Source organism: Macaca mulatta, chromosome 2 (assembly GCF_049350105.2).
Source record: "Macaca mulatta isolate MMU2019108-1 chromosome 2, T2T-MMU8v2.0, whole genome shotgun sequence".
NCBI classification, from domain to species: domain Eukaryota; kingdom Metazoa; phylum Chordata; class Mammalia; order Primates; family Cercopithecidae; genus Macaca; species Macaca mulatta.
Window position 1 is genome coordinate 2,424,237 of NC_133407.1, and position 21,377 is coordinate 2,445,613.

At 42.2% G+C, this 21,377-nt stretch overlaps 1 protein-coding gene across 10 annotated transcripts in view; it reads left to right on the forward strand.

Annotated features, from left to right (window-relative positions):
* The window catches only part of SENP5 (SUMO specific peptidase 5), a 78,063-nt gene that overhangs the window by 18,665 nt on the left and 38,021 nt on the right, over positions 1-21,377 (forward strand). For all 10 annotated transcript variants that reach the window (NM_001194855.3, XM_077990780.1, XM_077990784.1 and 7 more), the window contains 5 exon segments: positions 1,471-3,014; positions 17,471-17,576; positions 17,727-17,865; positions 18,168-18,215; positions 20,870-20,947. In NM_001194855.3, the coding sequence (NP_001181784.3) occupies positions 1,502-3,014; positions 17,471-17,576; positions 17,727-17,865; positions 18,168-18,215; positions 20,870-20,947 (1,884 nt within the window). In that variant the 5' untranslated portion in view covers positions 1,471-1,501.

Consider the following 21,377-nt stretch of genomic DNA (forward strand, 5'->3'; position numbering starts at 1 on the left):
TTATTTTTGTATTTTTAGTAGAGACGGGGTTTCACCATGTTGGCCAGGCTGGTCTCGAACTCCTGACCTCAGGTAATCCATCTGCCTCGGCCTCCCAAAGTGCTGGGATTACAGGCATGGGCCACCACGCCTGGCCCTGTATTCTCATTTGTGAAATGAAGGACAGGGAAGGGAGAGGAGACCAAATACCACTTAAGACTGATTCCATATTGACTTAATTATAATTTGCTCATAGCAAAATAATTTGTTTTGTACAGCAAATTTTTTTTTTTTTGAGATGGAGTCTCGCTCTGTCGCCCAGGCTGGAGTGCAGTGGCGCGATCTCAACTCACTGCAAGCTCCGCCTCCGGGGTTCACGCCATTCTCCTGCCTCAGCCTCCCGAGTAGCTGGGACTACAGGCTGTACAGCAAATTTTTAAAAGAAAGAGCAGGTACTTTTGCTCTGTATAGTCATGTGCCAGTAGATATTTAGTAAATACATATGATGTCAACATCTCAAGAGGGAGGCCAGGCTCCTTTGTTACCAGTCAAAGACTCTCTGGGTAGCCATGCAAGGACAGCACTTTATCAAATGCTCTCACCCAGTGATGGTTCTGGATCTCAAGTGAATATAAGAAAAAAGAACCAACACAAGCATACACACATATACTGCAGAAACACACTCTAGAGACAGTAGATGGAAATGAATGACAGTTAAAACCAAATGATAACTTCCCCTCAGGATTTAATAAGATCTAATATTAGTGAAGGCTCTTTAGTCTAGAAAGAAAGGCACCAGCCACTGCAGGTAGAGTGGAAGAAGCACTAGACCGAATCAGAAGCCAATATTTTAATTTCAACTTGCTAACAATTTACTCAATACAGCTAACTGCTGTATTATCTTTCTGTGTACACGTTTTCTCTGGGGGAAAAAAAATGGAGGACTGAACACATGTTTACCTCAGTTCCCTCTCCAAATCACACTGAGGTTACAGAAATCACATTTTTTTTTTTTTTGAGACGGAGTTTCCCTTTTGTCCCCCAGGCTGGAGTGCTGTGGCACGATCTCAGCTTAGTGCAACCTCTGCCTCCCGGGTTCAAGCAGTTCTCCTGCCTCAGCCTACCTAGTAGCTGGGATTATAGGAGTGAGGATTACAGGGCTCAAGCAATCCTCCCACCTTGGCTTCCCAGAGTGCTGGGATTGCAGGTGTGAGTCACTGTGCTTGGTCTAAAATGACTCAAGTTTATTTTTCTTAGAGGCAGGTGTACAGCAAATGGCTTCTTGTTAGAGTACTCATGTCCTCCCTCCTCTCAGTTTTCATTGTGATGAAAACCTTGGTCAGGTAAGATTTCATTGTGTCTAATAGTCTAAATTGAAGTATATGTACTCTTTTTTTTTTTTTTTTTTCAATTTTCTACCTTAATTACTGTGAATATGTCTTCATGACCTTATTTTTAGATAGAAATATAACTTCCTTCTCTTCTTTACAGCTGCATCCAGATCTCATTATGCATCAGGAAAATGAAAAAACAGAGGAAAATTCTATGGAGGAAAGGAATCCACTTAGCCTTTTCTGAGAAATGGAACACTGGGTTTGGAGGCTTTAAGAAGTTTTATTTTCACCAACACTTGTGCATTCTGAAAGCTAAGCTGGGAAGGCCAATTACTAGGAATAGACAGTTGAGACATTTCCAGGGTGGAAAGAAAGCCCTTCAGATCCAGAAAACATGGGTCAAGGATGAACCCCCTTGTGCTAAGACCAAGTTCAGTGTGGATACTCCACATGCTAGCACTCTGTCCTCTCCAGTGAAAAGAAAGGACACTAAACACTTCGTTTCCTCCTCAAGGACTCTCCTGAGACTCCAAGCAGAGAAGTTGTTGTCATCAGCAAAGAATTCTGACCATGAATACTGCAGAGAGAAAAATCTCTTGAAGACAGTTACTGACTTTCCATCCAATAGTGCTTTAGGTCAGGCCAATGGTCACAGACCTAGGACAGACCCACAGGCTTCTGACTTTCCCATGAAGTTCAATGGGGAGAGCCAAAGTCCAGGGGAGAGTGGCGCGATTGTGGTCACCTTGAGCAACCACAAGAGAAAGGGCTTTTGTTACGGCTGCTGCCAAGGGCCGGAGCACCACAGGAATGGGGGACCCTTGATTCCAAAGCAGTTCCAACTTAACCGACATAGAAGAATCAAATTATCTCCTCTTATGATGTATGAGAAATTATCCATGATTAGATTTCGGTACAGGATTCTCAGATCCCAGCACTTCAGAACCAAAAGCAAAGTTTGCAAGCTAAGAAAAGCCCAGCGAAGCTGGGTACAGAAGGTCACTGGGGACCATCAAGAGACCCTTAGGGAGAACGGTGAGGGTGGCAGTGGCAGCCCATTTCCTTCCCCGGAACCTAAAGACCCTTCTTGTCGGCAGCAGCCGTACTTTCCAGATATGGACAGCAATGCTGTGGTGAAGGGGACGAACTCTCATGTGCCTGATGGCCACACTAAAGGAAACCCTTTCTTGGGCAAAGAGCTTAGTTTAGACGAAGCATTCCCTGACCAACAGAATGGCAGTGCCACACACGCCTGGGACCAGTCATCTTGTGCTTCTCCGAAGTGGGAGTGTACAGAGCTGATTCATGACATCCCCTTACCAGAACATCATTCTAATACCATGTTCGTTTCAGAAACTGAAAAAGAAATTGCGACTCTGGGTCAGGAAAATCGGACAAGTTCTCTTAGTGATGACGGAGTAAAACTGTCAGTGTCTGGAGCAGATACATCTGTGAGTAGTGTAGATGGGCCTGTGTCCCAAAAGGCTGTTCACAGTGAGAACTCATACCAGATGGAGGAGGATGGATCTCTCAAGCAGAACATTCTTAGTTCTGAGTTGCTGGACCACCCTTACTGTAAAAGTCCACTGGAGGCTCCCCTGGTGTGCAGTGGACTCAAACTAGAAAATCAAGTAGGAGGTGGAAAGGACAGTCAGAAAGCCTCTCCAGTGGATGATGAACAGCTGTCAGTCTGTCTGTCTGGTATGCACTTTTCCCTTATTCTTCCCCAGACTCCAAGCTCACACTTACTGTCCATTATCCTTGCTAATAAGAGTCCTACCTTTTTCTCCCACACATGGATTTTTCTTTAAACCAGTTAGTCTTCTTGAAGCCTTTTATATTACCGCATTGTGTAGATGTTCCATAATTTAATCCTCATGGACAGTTGCATTGATTCCATGTTTTTCATAATCTTAGAGTGTGATGAAATTATTTCTTTACATTTATACATTTGTTTCTGTAAGCTAAATTCTCATTATTAGAATTGATGGTGAAGTAATATTCACACTTAAAATTTTAAGAGAATTGAGTTAACCTCCAAAAAGTTGAACGGGTTTACACGTTAAGCTTTGCCAGTCTTATAGATCACAGAGTTTTGTTTTGATTTGCATTTTTGAGTTTTAAGTTTGAATATCTTTTTCTGTGTTTATTGGCCACTTTTTTGTGTGTCCATGGTTTTCGTTTGCCTATTTTCCTTTTTTTGAGATGGACTCTTACTCTGTCGCCCAGGCTGGAGTGCAGTGGTGCGATCTTGGCTCACCACAACCTCTGCCTCCCAGGTTCAAGTGATTCTCCTGTCTCAGCCCCCCGAGTAGTTGGGATTACAGGTGCCAACCACCACGCCCGGCTAATTTTTGTATTTTTAGTAGAGATAGGGTTTCACCATGTTGGCCAGGCTGGTCTCGAACTCCTGACCTCAGGTGATCCACCCACCCTGGCCTCCCAAAGTGCTGAGATTACCAGCGTGAGAAACTGTGCCCAGCCCCTTTGCCTATTTTTCAATTGGATTGTTTCTGTTTTGTTTTCTTTTTAGTATAGGAGACGCTCTATGTACCAGGCACTATACACCCTAAGAAGGGTGCAGCAATGAACAGAATATATGACCTTCAGGGACCTTGGTATCATTCTAGTCATAAAAATGTTAAATTAATTGCTGATTATAAATGTCGTAAGAATGGTCCCTCATGAAAGGTAAAAGCCTTCAGTACCCCAAAATTGTTTGATATTTTTGCTTAATAGAAGTTTTCAGTTCTTACATAGTAAAACTTATCTCTCTTTTTTTATATTTTATTTTTTGGAGATGGAGTCGTGCTCTGTCACCCAGGCTGGAGTGCAGTGATGTGATCTCGGCTCACTGCAACCTCTGCCTCCTGGTTCAAGCAATTCTCCTGCCTCAGCCTCCCAAGTAGCTGGGACTACAGGCACACGCTGCCATACTGGGCTAATTTTTTGTATTTTAGTAGAGACGGAGTTTCACCATGTTGCCCAGGCTGGTCTCGAACTCCTGAGCTCAGCAATCTGCCTGCCTCATCCAGTCTGCCCAAAGTGCTAGGATTACAGGTGTGAGCCACTGCGCCCAGTCAAAAACTTACCTGTTTTGGACTTTGAGCCTTCCAGTTTTTTTTTTTTTTGAGACAGAGTCTCGCTCTGTCGCCCAGGCTGGAGTACAGTGGCCGGATCTCAGCTCACTGCAAGCTCCGCCTCCCGGGTTCACGCCATTCTCCTGCCTCAGCCTCCCAAGTAGCTGGGACTACAGGCGCCCGCCACCTCGCCTGGCTAGTTTTTTGTATTTTTTAGTAGAGACGGGGTTTCACCGTGTTAGCCAGGATGGTCTCGATCTCCTGACCTCGTGATCCGCCCGTCTCGGCCTCCCAAAGTGCTGGGATTACAGGCTTGAGCCACTGCGCCCGGCCGAGCCTTCCAGTTTTTATGTCATGCTTTAAGAAGCCTTCTCTTGTCAAAAATCTATCCCATAAGGTAAATTGTTATAAACATTGTTTTGGAAGACAATGTAATAGTATAAATTGTGGCCTATTCAGGCAGTATTTTGCTATGCAGCTGTTTAAGAATATAGATCTGTATTTTAATACTGAAAGATTTCTATATAAAGTGAAAACAGGCCAGGCACAGTGGCTCATGCCTGTAATCCCAGCACTTTGGGAGGCTGAGGCAGGCAGATCACCTGAGGTCTGGAGTTCAAGACCAGGCTGGTCAACATGGTGAAACCCTGTCTCTACTAAAAACACAAAAATTTGCCGGGTGTGGCAGTGCGTGTCTGTGAACCCAGCTACTTGGGAGGCTGAGGCAGGAGAACCACTTGAACCTGGGAGGTGGAGCTTACAGTGATCTGAGGGCACACCACTGCGCTCCAGCCTGGGCGACAGAGCGAGACTCCGTCTCAAAAAAAAAAAAAAGTGCAAACAGTAAGTTGCAAAATGGTATGAAACTATTTTGTTAAAAGATATATGTGACATATGTAGGATGAGTATGTGTATATATGTGTGCATATGCATTTGTATAGGACACCTGGACATTATTACAGTTGGCTTTGGGGAGCTAGTTAGGAGGTTTATTTCTTGGTGGTTTAAACAGTTCTGAGCACTTTCTCTTTCCAACCATTAAATATAATAAATTCTTCCGGCTGGGCGCAGTGGCTCACGCCTGTAATCCCGACACTTTGGGAGGCCGAGGCGGGCGAATCACAAGGTCAGGAGATCAAGATCATCCTGGCTAACACAGTGAAACCCTGTCTACTAAAAATGCAAAAAGTTAGCTGGGGTTGGTGGTGGGCACCTGTAGTCCCAGCTACTGAGGAGGCTGAGGCAGGAGAATGGTGTGAACCCAGGAGGCGGAGCTCACATTGAGCCATGATTGTACCACTGCACTCCAGCCCCCCGAGTAGCTGGGATTACAGGCGCCCACCACCACACCCGGCTAATTTTGTATTTTTAGTAGAGATGGGCGACAGAGCGAGACTCCGTCTCAAATAAATAATAAATTAATTAATTCTTCCTCACAAAAAGACACAAAGTACAGAGTCCTAGCCAACTAAAAAACAAACAAACAAAAAACTCTTGTCTATACCTTCCTAAAATAAAGTCAGATTTCCCTACTGAGGTTAGCTGACCCATGATACTTAAATGTGAAAAAAATTAGCATTTACCCACAAATGCCAATTAACCTTTATAGATGTAACACTTTCAAGTACAATTGATAAATTGAATATGCACATAGTAAAACCTGTAGCACGATCTGAGGAAGTAGGAATTCTTACAGAATTCACATTTAGTGACAATGTAATTCACTATTTTAATAGGCTAAAGGAAAAAAATAATGGTATCTCAGCAAGTGCTGAAAAGCCTGTTAGTAAAATTGTTTCCCTTTGTGTTTAATCTCTTAGAAAACTAGTAATAAAGGAAGCTTCCTTCAGTTACTAAAGAATATCAATCAGAAGCCAATAGCAGTTCCAGGTTTAAGAGAATGAAGCAAGCTCATGGAATCTCTTCTTCCTCCTACCAAATCCATAGAAATTATGAAAAATATATTAAAAAAACACGTGTCTTCCTACTAACAAACAAGGAGGAGAGAGTTCTGGTGGATCAGAAACTGAGAATCAGCTTCCACTGGGCAAATAGTAGAGGGAAGGTCCAGGTGGGCAGGAGGAAGATTAGTACAGGGAAGTGGTGTGATACTGAGTGCTCATATTTCTGGAGATGGTGGAAGTGGAGAGGAAAGGGGACACCCATGGTAAAGACTGAGTAGTTGGGGAATCTCTCCCTGCCTGTGCCATATATCAGCAAAGAATAAACTTGTTATCAAGCCACAATTCTAAGAACAAGAGACCGGATACTCACCCACACATGTACACCTTGTAACACTTGGCAAGAGTGAGGAACATCCATTTTCAGAACAGCTGCTGGGGTTCTTAGTGTCCTTATTCCCACTGAAAATAGTTCAAGGCAGAGCAGCAGCTACTGCCCATGATAGCCCTTTGCCCTCAATACTCAGCAAGTTACCTAAGTAGAGATGAACTCACAGTCTATCACCATCATCTGAGAAAAGCCAACACAGTGAAATAGACAAATTCAACAAATAACAGAACCAAACCTCAGTAGTGATTAATGGGGCAGTGATACTCCTTTAACTGACTTCTACAACATTAGCCACTATTGAGTTCTATGGTGTGCTGAATGCTGGCTTGTCTCTAATATGACTGCACACTACACTCCTTTCAGTTGATCTACATGTTTAAGAGTCAATTATACTTCGGGTAAATTTACTTGTTGCAGTTTCATAATTTTATTCAGTGTTACATAAACTGATGAAATATGAGTGTAAGAAGAAAGCTCCCTTGAAAACCAAGTTGAATGCTTTGTAATCACAGTAGCGGGTTGCTGCAAAAAAAATTAATACTGAGTTATGCTTATGCAAGACAACTGTAAAAGATTTGAGGGAGTGTATGAAAGTCTAGAACTCTGTACTGAGATTACTTTGCAAGTTCTTCAAGTTCTTGCTTCACTTTAAAGTTCTAACCTCTATGTCATGAGTATGCCAGAAGGTAATGGAAGGGAAACTGAAGAACTTAGGGATGTTTTCTAGAACTGAAAAGAAAGGTCTGAGTCTAAAGTTGAAAGGCTTTCTAAATGCCAATCAGGATTAAAACACGAATACATACACAAACTCACACTAAATTTTGTGTAGTAAAATTATAGCATATCCAAGAGAAATAACTTGGATGGTTACTTCTTCTGGAGGGAAAAGAGATAGATTTCTGTGCCATAAAACATTCCAGATGGATTAAGAGTTTGGCTGATTAAAACCAAATACAGAGAAATGTGTACACAAATACGTATAACAGCATTATTCATAATAGCCAAAAAGTGAAAACAACCTAAATGTTCAACAACTGGCGAATGGACAAATAAAATTTGGTATATCTATACAGTGGAATATTATTCTATAAAAGGAATAAGTACCAATATATCCTTAAATGTGGATGCACCTTGGAAACATGCTAAGTGAAAAGCCAGACACAAAAGGCCTTATAACATACGATTTCATTCATTTGAAATGTCCAGAATAGGCAAAGACGTAGAGATGTAAAGTAGATTAGTGGCTGCCGGGAGCTGGGAAGAAGGGGAATGCGAGGTGATGGGTAGAGAGTTTCTTTGTGGGGTAATGGAGGTGTTCTGGAATTAGGTAGTAGTGATAGTTACACAATCTGAATGTATTAAAAACCAGTGAATTGTATTCCGTAATGGGGCAAATTTGTGGTATGTGAATCACATCTCAATAAAGCTGTTAAGAAGAAACAAACATAGGCCGGCCATGGTGACTCACATCTGTAATCCCAGCACTAAACATAGGCCAGCCACGGTGACTCACATCTGTAATCCCAGCACTTTGGGGGGCTGAGGCAGAAGGATCGCTTGAGGGCAGGAGTTTGAGACCAGCCTGGGCAATGTAGCAATATAAATATGTAGAGGGATATATATAGACTTAGCGAGACTCTATTGCTACAAAAAATAAAATTATCTGCGTGTGGTGGTGCACATCTGTAGTCCCAGCTACTCAGAAGGATGAGGTGGGAGGACTGCTGGAAGCCAGGAGTTTGAGGTTGAAGTGAGCTGTGGTAGCTCGACTGCACTCCAGCCTGGGTGACAGCAAGACCTTATCTCTCTCAAGACCTTATCTCTCTCAAGACCTTATCTCTTTTTTTTTGAGTCTCGCTGTCTCTCCCAGGCCGGAGTGCAGTGGTGCGATCTTGGCTCACTGCAACCTCTGCCTCCTGGGTTCAAGTGATTCTCCTGCCTCAGCCTCCCAAGTAGCTGGGACTACAGGCGTGTGCCACTACGCCTGGGTAATTTTTTGTATTTTTAGTAGAGACGGGGTTTCACTGTGTTAGCCAGGATGGTCTCGATCTCTTGACCTCGTGATCCACCTGCCTTGGCCTCCCAAAGTGCTGGGATTACAGGTGTGAGCCACTGCTCCTGGCAGACCTTGTCTCTTAAAAAAGAAAAAAAAAATACAGGAAATCATTCTTTTTAAGTTTTTGGTTTCTTTGTGACAGTGTCTCACTCTGTCTCCCAGGCTAGAGTGCAGGGGTGTGATCTCAGTTTACTGCAAACTCCGCCTCCCAGGTTCAAGCGATTCTCATGCCTCAGCCTCCGGGAGCAGCCGGGACCACAGAGGTGCGCCACCACGCCCAGCTAATTTTTTGTATTTTTAGTAGAGATGGGGTTTCACCATATTGGCCAGGCTGGTCTTGAACTCCTGACCTCAAGGGATCCACCCGGCTTAGCCTCCCAAAGTGCTGGGATTACAGGCATGAGCCACTGTGCCTGACCTAAAGATTATTTTTAATTGACAACATTATATCTATTTAAGGGGTGCAATGTGATGTTTTGATGTATGTTTACTTTGTGAAATAAATCAAGATAATCAACATATCCATCACTCACACACTTTGTTGTAAGAACATTTAAAATCTATTCTCATCTATTTTTAAGACACAGTACATTATTATTAACTATAGTCACCAGACTGTATAATAGATCTCTAGGAGTGCTTCCTCTTGTCTCTCTGAAGCTTTATAACCCTTGACCAACATCTTCCAATTCTCTGCCCCATGTCCTGGTAACCACTGTTTATTCTCTACATCTATGAGTTTGACTTTAGATTCCACATGTAAGTGATCACGCAGTATATTTGTGTCTGGCATATTTCACATATTGTGCTCCAGATTCATCCATGTTGCAAATGACAGGATTTTTTAAGGCTGAATTGTATTCCATTGTGTATATATACTACATTTTCTTTCTCCATTCATCCACTTATGGGCATTGAGGTTGATGCCATGTCTTGGCTATTGTGGATAGTGCTGCAGTGAGTATGGGGTGCAAGTACCTCTTCAACACATTGATTTCATTGTCTTTGAAATATACTCAGAAGTGGAATCGCTGGATCATATGGTAGTTCTATTTTTAATTTTTTGAGGAACCTGTATACTGTTTTCCTTCATGGCTGTGCAAATTCACATTCCCACCAGTAGTGTACAGGCTTCCCTTTTCTCCACATTCAGGTCCTTTGCCTGCTTTTAAAATTGGGTTATGTTCTTGCTATTCAGTTGTTTGAGCAGGAGACCATTTTTATAATCTTATATTGATAAGACATTTTTTGTCCATGATAGGAAGCTCAGAAGCAATGAAAATATACCAAATTGACTCTACAAACATTTAAATCTTGTGTGCATGTGTGTGTCTAGAGCAAAAATCAGATGACAATTTAAAAATTTAGATATGCACATGCCCTTTTACTCAGAAATTTGACTTGTAGCAGGTGTGTCCAAGGGAAACAGTAGAACTAGGATAGATCAAGAGTTTTAATTGTTACATTATTTAGAGGTAAAAATAAATGGCCATCAGTAGGGAATTGGTTAACATACAGTGTGCATTTTTTCAGGGAAAAGAGAACTGTCCATGATATAGTGGATGGAAAAAAGTAGTTTTAAGAAGAGTAAGTTTAGGCTGGGCGTGGTGGTTCATGCCTGTAATCCCAGCACTTTGGGAGGCTGAGGCGCATGGATCACCTGAGGTCAGGAGTTCGAGACTAATCTGACCAATATGGTGAAACCCTGTCTCTACTAAAAATACAAAAATTAGCCAGGTGTGGTGGCATGCGCCTGTAGTCCCAGCTACTCGGGAGGCTGAGACAGGAGAATTGCTTGTTCTTGTGAGGCGGAGGTTGCAGTGAGTTGAGATCGCACCACTGCACTCCAGCCTGCGTGACAAAGCTCCGTCTCAAAAACAAACAAACAAACAAAAAAAAGTTTAGTGTGTTTAAGAAATACATGTTCAGGCCGGGCGCGGTGGCTCAAGCCTGTAATCCCAGCACTTTGGGAGGCCGAGACGGGCGAATCACGAGGTCAGAAGATCGAGACCATCCTGGCTGACACGGTGAAACCCCGTCTCTACTAAAAAATACAAAAAACTAGCCGGGCGAGGTGGCGGCGCCTGTAGTCCCAGCTACTTGGGAGGCTGAGGCAGGAGAATGGCGAGAACCCGGGAGGCGGAGCTTGCAGTGAGCTGAGATCCGGCCACTGCACTTCAGCCTGGGCGGCAGAGCGAGACTCCGTCTCAAAAAAAAAAAAAAACAAAAACAAAACAAACAAAAAAAAGAAATACATGTTCAAAGGCTTGAAAGTCCAAAAGCAATTATGAGCTCACTGCCATTTATTTAAAAATAATTATGGTCGTGTATTAGAAAAAAAACAACTACTTAAAAGCTTGTTTCCACATATAAAGTAAATGTTTATAAAAATGTCCAACTCTTTTTTTCTAGACTATTAATGTTTTTTTTGAGATGGGGTTTTGATCTTGTTGCCCAGGCTGGAGTGCAGTGATGTGATCTCGGCTCACTGCAACCTCCGCCTCTTGGGTTCAAGTGATTCTCCTGCCTCAGCCTCCCTAGTAGCTGGGATTACAGGCGCCTGCCACCATTCCCAGCTAATTTTGTATTTTTAGTAGAGACAGGGTTTCTCCATGTTGGTCAGGCTTGTCTCAAACTCCCAAACTCAGGTGATCTGCCTGCCTTAGCCTCCCAAAGTGCTGGGATTACAAATGTGAGCCACCGTGCCCGGCCTAATGTGTTATTTTTAATTTAGTGCTTTGGAAAAAAGTTAAGGTAGATCTTTACCTCATTCTTTACACCAAAATGAATTCCAGCTGTTAATAAAATATTTAGTTGCCAGTTCTTTTTTTTTTTTTTTTAATTTATTTCCATGGATCTGGGAACCAATGAAATTAGTTGGTAGTTCTAATACTGTTTATTGAGTAATTTGTTCTTTTCCCTGTGGTTCAGAAATGCAGCCTACCATTGGGTCTCTTTGGATTTGATCTCTGTTCCATGCTGGCTGTATTTGCCTTAATTAGCGTAGTTAGTTTTATCATTTGACAGGAGCTGGCACTCCTTATTCACCTCTCTCCTTTAATTCTTTACAGAAATTTCTAAGAATTTCTCACATTTTTGTCCCAAGGTAAATTTTGGATTTGTTTTCTAATCTTTTTAAAAAGTATGGTTTTTACTTGATGTTGCATTGTATGTATAGATTAATTTAGGGAAAATTGCTTTCATTGCAAAAGATTTCCTGTCCCTTAGTAGTATTTTGCAGCTGTTTCCTTAGGTTTTTTGCACATTCCTTGTGTTTGTTCTTAGATGCTTTATACCTTCCTTATTATTGATGGGCCCTTTCTGAGGTATGTATTGTATTTTGTTGGAGAACCATGTGGTTGCATTTCTTACGTGCACAATACAGTGAACGTCATTCCACATTCAGGGTGGAATGTGATCCAGGTCAGTTGTATCAAAGGAACACTGTCCAGTGCCATTAGTTTAACATGATGGGTACTTTTAACTTCTTTTTTTTTGAGACAGAGTCTTACTCTGTCACCCAGGCAGGAGTGCAGTGGTGCAATCTTGGCTCACTGCAAGCTCCGCCTCCTGGATTCACGCCATTCTCCTGCCTCCTGAGTAGCTGGGACTACAGGCGCCCGCCACCACGCCTGGCTAATTTTTTGTATTTTTTAGTAGAGACGGGGTTCTACCATGTTAGCCAGGGTGGTCTCATCTCCTGACCTTGTGATCCACCTGCCTCGGCCTCCTAAAGTGCTGGGATTACAGGTGTGAGCCGCTACGCCTGGCCTTACTTTTAACTTTTTTTTAAGAAAATTCTTGGCCGGGCGCGGTGGCTCAAGCCTGTAATCCCAGCACTTTGGGAGGCCGAGGCGGGTGGATCACGAGGTCAGGAGATCGAGACTATCCTGGCTAACATGGTGAAACCCCGTCTCTACTAAAAATACAAAAAACTAGCCGGGCGTGGTGGCAGGCGCCTGTAGTCTCAGCTACTTGGGAGGCTGAGGCGGGAGAATGGCGTGAACCCGGGAGGCGGAGCTTGCAGTGAGCCGAGATCACGCCACTGCACTCCAGCCTGGGAGACACAGCGAGACTCCGTCTCAAAAAAAAAAAAAAAAAAAAAGAAAGAAAATTCTTTTTTATTTTTTTAATTAATTAATTATTTTTGAGGCGGGGTCTGGCTCTGTTGCCCAAGCTGGCATGCCATAGTGGGATCTTGGCTCACTGCAGTCTTTGCCTCCCAGGCTCAACCCATCCTCCCACCTCACCCTCCCCAGTAGCTGGGACTACAGCCATGTGCCAACACGCTTGGCCAATTTTTGTATTTTTTGTAGAGAAGTAGTCTCACTTTGTTGCCTAAACTGGTCTTTAACTCCTGGGCTCAAGCAATCCTGCCTCAGCCTCCCAAAGTGCTGGGATTACAGGTGTGAGCCACTGTGCCTGGCCGGGTACTTTAGATTCTAAAATAACACCTCAGGTTTTGGTTTTTATATTACTACCTTTTGTACTTGCAGAGTGTGCTATAATTTGAACTCCAGTTGTTGTTTGTTGTTTTTTCCTAAAATTTTATCCTTTGTTTCTTGGGTCACTTTGAAATTTTAGTACTTTGGGAGTAAAATAAATTGTGTATACCAAGCGCATTTTTCCTTTTTTAGTTGATTAGTTTAGTGAAAGCAAGTGGGTAAAGAATGGTGGATTTAACTGTCATTTTATAAAATCTGTTTCTGGGTAATTCTTGGCCCCAGATATTAAAAAGGAAAGGTGAAGAACCAAGTTGTTTTTGTAGAGAAAAGATAACATATTTCTTGCTTTGCAAGTGGCATAGCGTTAACAGCCCAGTTTCTGTAGTCACGGGACCTACAATCAGGATCTTAGTTCTACCAGATGCTAGTTAAGTGCCCTTGGGGAGGTAACTTAACCTCTCAAAGCTTCTGATGTCTCCATTTGATTGCCTGGTTGGTTGGTTGGTTGGTTGATTGATTGAGACAAAGTCTCACTCTTTTGTCCAGACTGGAGTGCAGTGGCATAATCTCAGCTCACTGCAGCCTCTGCCTCCCAGGTTCAAGCAATTTTCCTGCCTCAGTCTCCCAAGTAGCTGGGATTACAGGCATGCTACCATGCCCGGCTAATTTTTGTATTTTTAGCATACACAGAGTTTCACCATGTTGGCCAGGCTGGTCTTGAAGTCTTGACCTCAGGTGATCCACCCGCCTTCCAAAGTTCTGGGATTACAGGCGTGAGCCCCTGGCCCAGTGTCTCTATTTGTAAAGTAGGGATACTTACTATCTTAATACACAGGGGGGCTATAAGGACTAAATGAGATATGCTAGTGCTTTTCTTATGATAAGTATTTTTTAACTGTTGTTTTACTTCTGGCCCCAGTGAGATAATAGTGTGTATAAGTGAGACACTGTCATCTAGGGTTCTCCTTGAAGATCGTACCTTGAAGGGCATTTCTACTGAATAAGAAATCCATGTTTAGGCCGGGCGCGGTGGCTCAAGCCTGTAATCCCAGCACTTTGGGAGGCCGAGACGGGTGGATCACGAGGTCAGGAGATTGAGACCATCCTGGCTAACACGGTGAAACCCCATCTCTACTAAAAAATACAAAAAACTAGCCGGGTGAGGTGGCGGGCGCCTGTAGTCCCAGCTACTCGGGAGGCTGAGGCAGGAGAATGGCGTGAACCCGGGAGGTGGAGCTTGCAGTGAGCTGAGATCCGCCCACTGCACCCCAGCCTGGGCGACAGAGCGAGACTCCGTCTCAAAAAAAAAAAAAAAGAAATCCATGTTTATCATCTGAAAATGAAAATAAAGATACAGATAAGAGGAAAATGTGTAACAATTTAGAATCTCCATCATACTCTACCACCAGAAATAACATTGTTAGCAAGAGCACCGTGATACTAGTTTGAAATTCAGGTCCATATCCCATTGTGGGGGACACTGCCTTCTTATTTAAGGAGCCTCAATCAAGGTTGTGGGGCCTAAAGTTTAATTTTTATTGTTGTTGTTAGGGGTATTATTTTTCTACGAAAAGTAATTCTCAATGCAGTTTCTCAAATGGTGGGATTCCTTATCTTCCATTGGGCCCATTCCCCCATGTAGACACAAGGTTATGATTAGATAACTGTAAGATGTGAAATAGTAAACACTAGAGGCAAGTATATGGTCTGTTCCTAGTTTAGAAGCCCCAAATCTTTATCCCCTACTCTGATGAAGTTGGAGCATGGGACTATCTTCCTGTCTACTGTATTTGCCCAAAGCCTAGAGCAGAATAGACAGGAGAAAGGACCTCTTTTCTGTTTACTGTACCCTGACCTTTGCTCCTATGTTAAGCCTTTAAAACTGAGAGGTACTCTGGTGGGAGATTAACAGGAGGAAAAATAAATTTTTCACTTCTCTGCCTGTCTGTCCCCTCATAAAAGATGAAACACTTTATTCCCAAGACTCTCTTATGATCTTTTCTATCCTGTTCATATCAATGCATGGCAGAGGCCATTCTTGGAGTTACAAAGGGAACTGGTTAAGATATGTGGCTAACAATCCTCATTTTTCCTGTCTTAACTCAGTGGACTTAACGGTCAGACTGATGGTTAGCTAGGTTGTTGCTCTGCCCATTCAGCATTGGTGAACAGCCTAAGTCATGTCTGTACTTTTGTGAGCATCTAAGCCTTGCCTCAGCTTTTTTGTATTTACTTAGAAATAATGTCCTGGGTGGCCAGGCACAGTGGCTCACGCCTGTAATCCCAGCACTTTGGGAGGTCAAGGCAGGTGGATCACCTGAGGTCAGGAGTTCGAGACCAGCGTGGCCAACATGGTGAAACTCTGTATCTACTAAAAAGAATACAAAAATTAGCTGGGTGTGGTGGTGGGCGCCTGTAATCCCAGCTACTTGGGAGGCTAAGGTAGGAGAATCACTTGAACCCAGGAGGGGAAGTTGCAGTGAGCCAAAATCGCGGCATTGCACTCCAGCCTGGGTGAAAAGAGCAAGACTTTGTCTTAAAAGAAAAAAAAAAAAAAGAATGTCCTGGGTTTATTTCCTGGGGCTTTTTTAGGTTCAGTGGATCATTCAGTGATATATATAAGCACATATACATGTTACTTACATTTACCTGAAGACTGTCCTATGGTGTGGCCAAAAGCCACCTTTAAATTTTATTTCTCATCTTGGGAGGCTGGAGTAAGAGGATCACTTGAGGCCAAAAGTTCAAGACTAGCCTGAGCAACACAGCAAGACCCCATCTAAAAAAAAAAGAAGGCCGGGCGCGGTGGCTCAAGCCTGTAATCCCAGCACTTTGGGAGGCCGAGGTGGGTGGATCACGAGGTCAGGAGATCGAGACTATCCTGGCTAACATGGTGAAACCCCGTCTCTACTAAAAATACAGAAAACTAGCCGGGCGTGGTGGCGGGCGCCTGTAGTCTCAGCTACTTGGGAGGCTGAGGCGGGAGAATGGCGTGAACCCGGGAGGCGGAGCTTGCAGTGAGCCGAGATCACGCCACTGCACTCCAGCCTGGGAGACACAGCGAGACTCCGTCTCAAAAAAAAAAAAAAACTTTAAAAATTAGCTGGATGTGGTTTCACGTGCCTACAGTCCCAGCTAACTATCCAAGCAGGAGGATGGCTTGAGCTCAGGAGTTTGAGGCTGTAGTGAGCTATTATTGTGTTACTATGCCCCAGCCTGGGTGATAGAAAGAGACCCCATCTCCAAAAAATTCTATTTGCCATCTTAAAATGTGCCTCACTAACCGGGTGTGGTGGTTCACAACTGTAATCCCAACACTTTGGGAGGCTGAGGTGGGCGGATCACATGGTCAGGAGATCGAGACCACCCTGGCTAACGGTGAAACCCTGTCTCTACTAAAAATACAAAAAATTAGCCGATTGTGGTGGCGGGCGCCTGTAGCCTCAGCACTTTGGGAGGCCGAGGTGGGCGGATCACGAGGTCAGGAGATCAAGACCATCCTGGCTAACACGGTGAATCCCCGTCTCTACTAAAAATACAAAAAAATTAGCCGGGTGTGGTGCCGGGCACCTGTAGTCCCAACTATTCGGGAGGCTGAGGCAGGAGAATGGCGTGAACCCAGGAGGCAGAGCTTCCAGTGAGCTGAGATCACACCACTGCACTCCAGCTTGGGCAACAGAGTGAGACTCCATCTCAAAAAAAAAAAAGTGCCTCACTAGCTGTTATCCAGTTGAACTCACCCCACAGAGTTATTTAGTGTAATGAGTATGATAATTTATCAAGTTGTATGATATTGTCCCTTGCTGATACTAAAGTACACACCTTTACCAAATAATAGAGTCACAATGATCTCAGTAGTTAATTCTAATTGTGATTCTAAAACAATAATTCTTTCAGTTACCAAAAGGATATACGCATTTGACTATGTGATTAAGCCCTTTAGATATCATGCTTTAAGAGAAGGTTAAGCTACGGGAAGCTGTTAATATTTCCTTCTAGCTATCCATTCCTTCTCTAACAATGCATCAGTAACTTAAAAATCTAATGTGAAATGATGCCTCACAGTATGTCTCTCTAGATTGCATTGGTTAGAGCCTAATACATTTTATTTTTTACAAAAGATATAACTTTAAAAATACTTCTTTATATTATCAATATTATATAGTAATATAGGTTAACCACTGTATGTGTTAAGTGCTATGTATAGGTTAAGTGTTTGGAGAATGACTCTCCTGAAAATGGCTTGTTTTTCCATTTTAACTTTTCTTTCTTCCTTTATTTAAGGATTCCTAGATGAGGTTATGAAGAAGTATGGCAGTTTGGTTCCACTCAGTGAAAAAGAAGTCCTTGGAAGATTAAAAGATGTGTTTAATGAAGACTTTTCTAATAGGTATATAAACGATGCTAAAGTTAAGCCCTTGAAAATAAAATTGTTGGCATATATGACTTTTCTCTTGATTTACAGGAAAAAAAGATGCTTAGCAGTAAATTGAGAAGTACTCATTTTTTTATGTTTTCTTTCAAAATCTTTCTCTTTCAGAAAACCATTTATCAATAGAGAAATAACAAACTATCGGGCCAGACATCAAAAATGTAACTTCCGTATCTTCTATAATAAACACATGCTGGATATGGACGACCTGGCGACTCTGGATGGTCAGAACTGGCTGAATGACCAGGTCAGTATATTGTAGTTTGTCAATGTGGAGAAGTTGCAGAGGATGTTAGTCAATAAAATATAATCTCTGGTTTGGCTTCTCAGTTGTCTTTTGGAATCAAGGATTCTTTATTCTTGACTGGTTACTTGCCCCAGGATCCAAACGGTTTGATTACGGCTGTCAGTAATAATATATTCTTCATTCTGATTGGGATGTTCTGAATTGTATAGGGTTAGTAACCTGGTTTTATTTATTTATTTTGTTTTTCTTTCGCCAACTTATTGGCAGAGGTAGTAAGCTGGTTTTATGTTGACTTTTTATAGGTCATTAATATGTACGGTGAGCTGATAATGGATGCAGTCCCAGACAAAGTAAGTGAAAACTTCCTCTTCTGCAGGAGAGAGTGTCTTTGTGTATTAAAAGGAGTAGTTTTTGTGTGTGTGTGTGTTTAAATTATCTGACATTCCTTAAATTTTTAAAAAGGAGAGTTCAATTTTGTCTTGATCATGCACTGGGCTTGACTGTAAGTTCCATCAAATCACTTCTTTTGTTTTTCATTTTGAGATGGAGTTTCGCTCTTGTTGCCCAGGCTGGAGTGCAATGGTGTGATCTCGGCTCACTGCAACCTCCACCTCCTGGGTTCAAGCAATTCTCCTGCCTCAGCCTCCCGAGTAGCTGGGATTACAGGTGTGTGCCACCATGCCTGGCTAATTTTTGTATTTTTAGAAGAGATGGGGGGTTTTACCGTGTTGGCCAGGCTGGTCTCGAACTCCTGACCTCTGGTGATCTGTCCCCTTCCCCCTCCCAAAGTGCTGGGATTAAAGATGTGAGCCACCATGCCCAGCCAGCTTTTTACATTTAACTTTAAAATCTTGCTCTCTTTAAAAATGTAAAAAAAAATTCATCTTTCACTTTTTCTTGGATAAATCTTTGATACTCAGTTCAAATACAGATTGAACCCTCATAAACTCTAAATTCTCTTAAGAGTTTTGTTACATATCAAAACTATTTTTTTACTTAATGTATTTTTCTGAGTACACAGATACCTGATGGGTGCAAAAATTTCCAAGTACTTTATAAAACTGATCAATCTAATAAAGTAATAGATAAATACTAAAAAGTCAGATTCTGATACTGTTTATGAATATAGAAAATGTTTTGTGACTTTCCACTTAAATTATAAATCTGTTATACATTTATAAATTGGAATCATGAGGCTAATCTGCTAGATTCTCTATTGTCAAATTCTCTTAATCATCAGAATGTTTAAACACATACAGATTATCTTTAACATAAAAGTATTAATTTCAAGGGTTTCATTTACCACCAGTATATTTAATTCTAAACATTCATGGAATCAAAAGGACACTTAACTAAGGCAGCGGTTCTCAAAGCATGGTCCCCATACTAGCAGCATCGTATCCCCTGAGAACTTAACTAGAAATGCACATTCTCAGACTCCAACCCAAATCTACTGAATCAGAAACTGGAGGTGGGGACCACCAATCTGTGTTTTGACAAGCTCTCCAGATGATTTTGATAGACACCAAGTTTAAGAGTCACTGCTCTAGAGACAGCTACTATGAGCTCTTTTTTATTTATTTATTTTTATTAAAATTATAAAAAATACCCTTTTTTTTAGAGACACTAAAAAGACACTCCAGGCTGGAGTGCAGTGGCCCAATCATAGCTCACTGTAGCTTTGAACTCCTGGGCTCAAGCAATCGTCTTGCCTCAGCCTCCCAAGTAGCTGGGACTAGAGAGGCATGTACCACTATACCCAGCTAGTTTATTTTTATTTTTGGTAGGGCCGGGAGTCTTGCTGTGTTGCCCAGGCTAGCTTGAACTTTGGGCTGAGCTAAAGTAATCCTGTCACCTCTGACTCTCAAAAGGGCTGGGATTAGAGGTGTGAGCACTATGTCTGGCAGCTCTTTTAATCTGTATGTTAAGCTGCGTGGTTATCAAAATAATGTGCATCAGAACCATCTGAAAGGCTTACAAAAACCAGATTACTGGGCCCTACCTTCGGAGTTTCTGCTTTAATAGGTCTGGGATGAGGCCTGATAATCTGGATTTCTAACAAGTTCCTAGATGATACTGACACTGCTGGTCTGGTGACCACACTTGGAGAACCACAGCACTGAGGGAACAGTTTTATCACCTCCTGTTACTGAGTGAGCACTTTAAGGCCACAATATGTTTACCATCTCAGATGAGCTGATGTACCACTTACTTATAAGTCAGAAATTCAAAGCCAAGGATGCAGGACCTGATATTCTGTACAGCCAGGGTAATTCTGTGGTACTAGAAATAATCATGCGAAGGCCTTTTTATAGTTACTGTAACAACAGGAGTCTCTAAATCCACATCCTTCACATGGAGTTAGTTATGTAATCTGTCTCCCTTGAGTTCAAGGTAATTGTTACCTAAGTTTTTCATAGCCTCTTTCAACTTTTTCACCTGATTTGGAGAGATTTGTCAGGTTGCTTCTCTACTTGATTGGATTCAGGTAATTTATTTACTGCTGCATTCCAAATCTGACTACAGACCACAGCTGTAAGGTCATTCCAATAAAAATTTGGAACAGCATTTTCTGTTAACCATGTAATGTATTTTCTATATTTTGATCATTATTATCATTATTTTTTGAGATGGAGTTTTGCTCTAGTGCCCAGGCTGGAGTGCAGTGACGTGATCTCTCAGCTCACTGCAACCTATGCCTCCCAGGTTCAAGAGATTCTCCTACTTCAGCCTCCTGAGTAGCTGGGATTACAGATGCCTGCCACCACGCCTGGCTAATCTTTGTATTTTTAGTAGAGACAGTGTCTCACCATGTTGGCCAGGCTGGTCTCAAACTCCTGACTTCAGATGATCCACTTGCCTCCTCAATCATTGTTTTTAAGAATAAATTTTTCCTTTCTTTTTGTCTGCTTTATATTCAAACATTTTAAAATTTCCTCTTTTGAAGTTAAATCTGGGCAAAGCCTAATATAATCTGGTTGCTTGTGTTTATTGTCTGTTCTAGGTTCACTTCTTCAACAGCTTTTTTCATAGACAGCTGGTAACCAAAGGATATAATGGAGTAAAAAGATGGACTAAAAAGGTATCTTCTTTGTTTGTTTTTCATTCCACATTTGAAAAGCAGATGATAAGCCACTTTGTGTGGAAGGATAAGAACTTTAATGCCAATATGATATTAAGTAGAAACAGACTTTTTAATGTGACAAATTTTAAAGCTGTTTCTTTTAAATCGTATTGTTTGAAAGACCTTAATTGCCTCCTGGTCCCAATTATAGTGGTAGAACAGTGGGATGATAAAGAAAGAGCTGCCATCATTTGGTATTATCTGGTAGTCTTGTCAGCAGACAGCAGAAGCTTTCAACAATGTTTTGCCAGTGCTGGGCATGGTACCTCGCGCCTGTAGTCCCAGCTACTTGGGATGCTGAGACCAGAGGATCACTTGAGCCCAAGCATTTGAGGCCAGCTTGGGCAACATAGCCAGATCCTGTCTCTTAAAATGTTAACTGATCCAT